Raw genomic sequence first — 5,635 nt, 5'->3', positions numbered from 1 at the left:
CTCGCATCCTCTTCTGAGGGAAAAGCCTCGGTGGCAAGTGATGCCAGGCTGAGCTGGGAGGGGGAAAGGCTTACAAAAATCAGCGTCGGAGAAAGGTGGTGGCTCCCCCCTTGCTCCCCCCCCTCCACCTTCCACATAATGCCTAACTGTGTGCGAGAGCGGTGGAGTCCCAGCTGAGACCTCAGGCTCTGAAAAGGACGCTTTTAGCCTGAGCTCTAAGAGCCCGGCCCGTGCCGTGCTGCTAACATGACACTGAACTAACACTGCACTACAATCAAAGCATTTTAATAATTCAATATAATAAATGTCAGAGGGAGTGAATAATTCCCTGTAACCCTGAGGAGGCTGTAGGTGCCAGAAGGAGCCGAGTGGGTATATTGAGCTGCTTTAGCAATAGCCCTTTGACTTTCTGAAGGCAAATTTAAACCAGATGATGGATGCTGGGTGGTCGCCTCGGTGGGCAGAATGGCGAGCACTGTTCAGAAGTGCGTCACTCAAACAATTTAGCCCCAAAATTTAGAAGGCAATGGCTGCAGAGAACAGACAAAGAAAAGAAAAACAAGTTTTTCAGTAGTTGTTCCTCCAGCTAGACGTCAAATCTGAAGAACTACAGTCTGTTTACCTGCCTTTGGCATGCACGGCCCCACTTTAAGCAGTAAATAGCATGTGGATAATTATTCCAGAAGGCTCTTTAATAAGCTCCAGGCAGTAACCCACGTGCCTCTGGCATTACGTACGGATGGCAGGGAGCAGTGATACTGGCACAAGCCTGGCCCTGCCCCGAGCCGGTGCCGCGGGAGGCTCTGCGGAGCAGGCGTTGCTGCTGGCCACGCTGTCAGCACATGTCTTAATCCACAGGTTTTGGCAATTTGCTCCTGAACACTCCCTGCCGCTGCCTGGCCTCGGCACCAGGCTGATCCTTACGCTGCCCATGGGTTAATGGGAGAGGCTCTCTCCGGCAGCGCCCAGCGCCTCCGCGGGGATCCGTGCTTCCCAGGATGACCATGAGCTGTACGGATGGGTGCTGGTGAGCCCATCAGTGCTGGTGGGTGACACTAACAGGGATGGAGCACGTCTCCCCCACAGCTGAGACATGAGGACCCAAAGCTACGCTCCTCATTTTGCACTGAATACTGAATGATGAGACTCACCGGGGCAAAATTCACTCACCCAGCCTGGTTCTCCCCTGCTCTGCGCCTGTTGCCTTTGACAAACTGAAGGCAAAACGCTACTGAACGGAGCCAGCAAGGTTTAATACTCATTTTTCACCGTGTTGTGTTCGTGTAAAAGGATAGCCAAAGTCAGGCCAACGGGCAGCCTTCTCCTCAATCCGTTTCCATATTTATCCTGTTCACAATCAGTAGTCCTGTAAAAAAAGACTTTTGCAGAGAGATTCCCAAATGGTGCTTTTAGATGAAGGGAAAAATAGCAGAGGTGGATCAAAGCTGAAATCACACTGTTGCGCACACTACTGTGTGGCAGCAGAGCAGTGAGACCGCTGCAGATTGCCATTATGGCCTTCTCCTCAATCCGTTTCCATATTTATCCTGTTCACAATCAGTAGTCCTGTAAAAAAAGACTTTTGCAGAGAGATTCCCAAATGGTGCTTTTAGATGAAGGGAAAAATAGCAGAGGTAGATCAAAGCTGAAATCACACTGTTGCGCACACTACTGTGTGGCAGCAGAGCAGTGAGACCGCTGCAGATTGCCATTATGGAAAAAAGATTAAATAACTTTTTTATGGGATCTCTTCGGCTGTGCAAAGATTATAAACCAGTCGGTGGATAGTCTTGCTGGAAAGCTTCACTCCAGCCTTTCTAAGTAACTCGTCCCAGAGAAGGCACTGGTGGGATACTGGTTGATGAAGCTCAACTTCAACCTGCTGGAGCAAGAACCTCCCAGCTCCGCGATGGAGGGTCGGAGGGAACAGATCCAGCCTTGCCCTGGGAGCTGTTGAGGGCCACCCAAGGATCTATCTGGCAAAGGAGCTCCTTCTGCCTCACCGTGAGTGCCGGCCGTGGCTGAGCCCAGAGCCGTGTACTGGCGGCAGCACTGGGACTGCTGCAGGGAGAGGAGCTCTGCTGCAGCCTGTGCTCTGCAGTCAGGAACAGGCTTGCCGTGGCCATAAAACATTCATTTCTCAGACACAGAGCAGCAGCAAATGCTGTGCGTGACACTGGCACCAGCTGTAAATCTGATTTTGGCACAGCTCCGTTGATTTATGTTTGCCAGTGATGCGGCTAACACATCTAGGATAAAGAACTGAGAACAAGGAGGGCAGGAGATTTTATCGCCTGAACGCAGCAGTGATGGGAAAATCTGTGGAGTGCAAAGCGTCAGGTCCCCATGGGACCACCCAGAGGAGACGCTGGGTAAATATTTGCTTGTATGGGAGATGTGTTTGTCTTCCACGCACAAACAGGAGAGCATTGGCTCCATCCACCACGTGGGAAAGCGGGAAGGGATATAAGCTTAACGCTAATTGTAATGTGGGTCCTAGAAGCCTCTTTAAAATACACGTGTTGCACTGGGAAGAGCCAAACTGGCTGATGAACTTGTCACTGCTTGGGATGGCAGTGGTTGCTGCTTCTCTCCGTGGGGGCTTGCTCTGGCCTCAGCCCAGCAAGAGCCCACCATCGCCTGCCTTGGGGAGCTTGGTAGGACCCCATTTAGCTTTCTTCACACATCTGATCATTTATGCCCTCACTTATTCCCCGTTTCTCGCCCATTTAAGAGCACGAGATCATGTTTTTAATGGGCATGCTCCACTGAGTGCCTCTTGCAAGATTTTCCCTCTCAAGAGGCCCCCCCCCATCCTTACCACTTCTCCTCCGAGCAATCCTCCTGCGCTGCCCGTAGTCCCCATCAGCTTTCTCCCGGTGGCTCAGCAGTATGTTTGCAGCTGTGCTTGGGGCTTCCCAGCCTTCTCTGGCCACCGCTGTTTCTCTCCATCTCTGATGCGAGGCCATCGCTGTGTGGAGGGGTCATGAGTGACCCCAGCAGCCTTGCGAGGGTCAAGAGCCGGAGCCTGAAGCCAGTTTCCATTCAGCTTTCTGTCTGCTTAGGATGCTGGATCTGGTTTGGGTCTGATGTTCATCCAGGTGGATCCAAAAACGTCCCCTGGGCGTGCAGAGCTGGAACACAGAAGCATTGTCTAAGGCCCAGCAGGCACAAACACCCCTTTGGAGCAAGGCAAGGAGCTCAGCACGTGAGGAAGCGAGCTCAGGCTTAAGTCCAGACCTTTTCATAACCAGCCAGGTTAGGTCCCCTCAGTAGGACCCTGAGTGTGCCCAGCTGCAATGTGCTGGACATTGACAGATGTGCCAACAAGGGGCTCCTGCACAGACAGCATCCCTTTCCTCTCCTCTGGTTTCTTCTTATCCAGCTAAAGGTACTCGGCGGGTTTAGGGCATCTCAGTAGGGCAGGAGCTGATGGTCTTGAGATGGGCGGGCTCGCCTCCACTAAAAGCAAATCAGCACCGCAAAAGGTCTCCCCAGTGGACACCCCCCAACCCTCCCCTCTCATCCCCCAGTTCTGGCACACGTGTCCCAGGTGGCAGAGCAGGGCACCTCGGGCTTCGACCCCCCTCATCTCTCTCCAGCTGGTTAACGCCCGACCTACTAAGTTAGCAGAGTTAAATTCCGGGTGCATGGGAACACCTTCTAGTTAACAGAGCAGAAACAATCAGCAAAACCACCCACTTCTTAGATCTCAGAGAAAAATGCAGCTATTTCCACCCAGCAGCCCTTGCAGAAGCCAACGAGCAGCTCCTCCTCGCGTGACAGCTCCCCAGCTGCGCTCACGGCTCAGTAGCATCGTTTCCCAACTCACCAAAAAGCCATACAGCAACAAGCGCGCCAGGTGAAACAACAGATTAATGATCAATTAGAGCACTGCCACCATCGCGTGGGACTGGAAGGCTTAGAAATGCGTGGTTTAGAGCTATGAACATAGTGCCCTGTGTCTGTTCGATTGAAAACTGATGAAGCCGTTATTCAGCTATCCAAACTTTAGATTTTTTTTCAATGCCAACCCTGGTCTTGCAGCAGCTGAAATGTTCTCTGGGCTCCAGTGCTTTCTGATGGGAAAGCACCTCCACATTCCCCACCCCATCCGGCTGGACACAGAGGCAGCTCCAGGCCCCGGTGTGACGCAGGGCTGGTGGGGCAAGGCGAGGAGCCCGGTTCTGGTGCTACAGCGCTGGGGGACCGCTCTCTTGTAGATCCAACCAGTACCAAACCAACCTGCTTCGAGACAGCGTGCGGAGGTACCTGCAGCTGCCGGCAGACCAGACGGTGCTGATACTGCACGCCAAAGTCGCACAGAAGTCCTACGGCAATGAAAAAAGGTAGGAGATCGCTCCAGCTTCTCCGATAGCCGCTTCCAAACCCAGCTGCCTAAAGCTCGGGTTCAGCCTCGCTAGATTTGTTTGACCTAAGCTGGGGAAGCAGATGATTTGATATATCCCCTCTCCATCCATTCACGACCTCTTTGCATCCAAAGCTACTGTTTAATCTTGAACTACTGATACTAACCCCACACCTACATCCATCCCAGTTAGACATTCCCAGTCATTAGGTTTCTCCCATGACGCACTGGAGATGAGAAAGATGAAGTAAAAGGAGGAAATAAACTATTCAAGAAGAAGAAGAAGGGGAAAGTGTATTAAGTGCTCTGGAAATCTTGTCTTAAAATCTGAACAGCCACAGCAGGGACTGGGGCATTTCCATCAATACCCACAGTCTCCAAAAAGCTGCTATTTCTGAAAATCCTTCCCGCACTGCAAAAACACCTTGAGGTTCTGGCTTGAATCTCCAAAATTGCTACTCCCGGGCAGTGACGTCAGACTGGGGCACTGTAATATAATTAATCCTCCGTTAATCCTTGTGATATAAATAATCCTCTCTTATTACCAAGTGTGGAGTAGCTATGAGGTGACAAGCTCTACCTCTAAGGTGTAACTGCAGCCAGACCCCAGCGACCCCAGGGGACAGCTCTCGGCCGGGCTGGCTGTGCCTAAAAGGTCCTCATTGCGTGCAGCCTCTTGCCAGGAGCTGCTGGTTCACAGGTAAAGGTTTTATTCCGGGACTGGGTCTCCCAGCCAGGAGGGAAGCCCCCACATCGCTGAGCCTTCGGGACAGCTGCCTCCTCCCCCTGCTCTGGACCCCGTGCAAGGGATGAGTGTAAAAATCAGGTGCCAGATTTGGAGAGGGAGAGAAAACTGGCACAGAGCTCCCAGGTTAAAGTTTAAAGGTGCTGCTGCTGTTTTCCTTCATGGTAGGAGTCAGGGGCCCATGCTGTGGATGACTTGTTTAAATAAACCCGCACCGAGGACTTTAGGGCTCTGAAATATCCACACACACACACCCCCCCCCCAGTGTTTTCTCTGCTAGCGCTTTACCCAGTATCAATAGAGGATGAATTTGCACCATTCACGCAAGTGCAAAGACAGTGGAAACCCAAATAAAACACAGGAAAAATAGGTTTCCAAAGCCCTGGCTATAGATTTATTTGCATTGGGCTCCAAATCTGGCTGTGAATGCAAACTTTGTTCCTGACCTGCCGAAACTCCCACATGGCAGGCGGGCAGAGGCAAGGGGGCTGATCCCTCCTTGGCTCGGGGCAGGAGGCGGG

At 52.1% G+C, this 5,635-nt stretch overlaps 1 protein-coding gene across 1 annotated transcript in view; it reads left to right on the top strand.

Annotated features, from left to right (window-relative positions):
• Nucleotides 1-465: 465 nt before the first annotated feature.
• The window catches only part of RBPJL (recombination signal binding protein for immunoglobulin kappa J region-like), a 9,913-nt gene continuing 4,743 nt past the window's right edge, over nucleotides 466-5,635 (top strand). Inside the window, exons 1-2 of the mRNA XM_009883725.1 lie at nucleotides 466-485; nucleotides 4,224-4,349. Coding sequence (XP_009882027.1) covers nucleotides 466-485; nucleotides 4,224-4,349 — 146 coding nt within the window. The remainder of the gene's footprint in view (nucleotides 486-4,223; nucleotides 4,350-5,635) is intronic.

Source organism: Charadrius vociferus, unplaced genomic scaffold (genome assembly GCF_000708025.1).
Source record: "Charadrius vociferus isolate BGI_N301 unplaced genomic scaffold, ASM70802v2 scaffold320, whole genome shotgun sequence".
NCBI classification, from domain to species: Eukaryota; Metazoa; Chordata; class Aves; order Charadriiformes; family Charadriidae; genus Charadrius; species Charadrius vociferus.
This window is presented reverse-complemented; position numbering and strand designations above follow the sequence as displayed.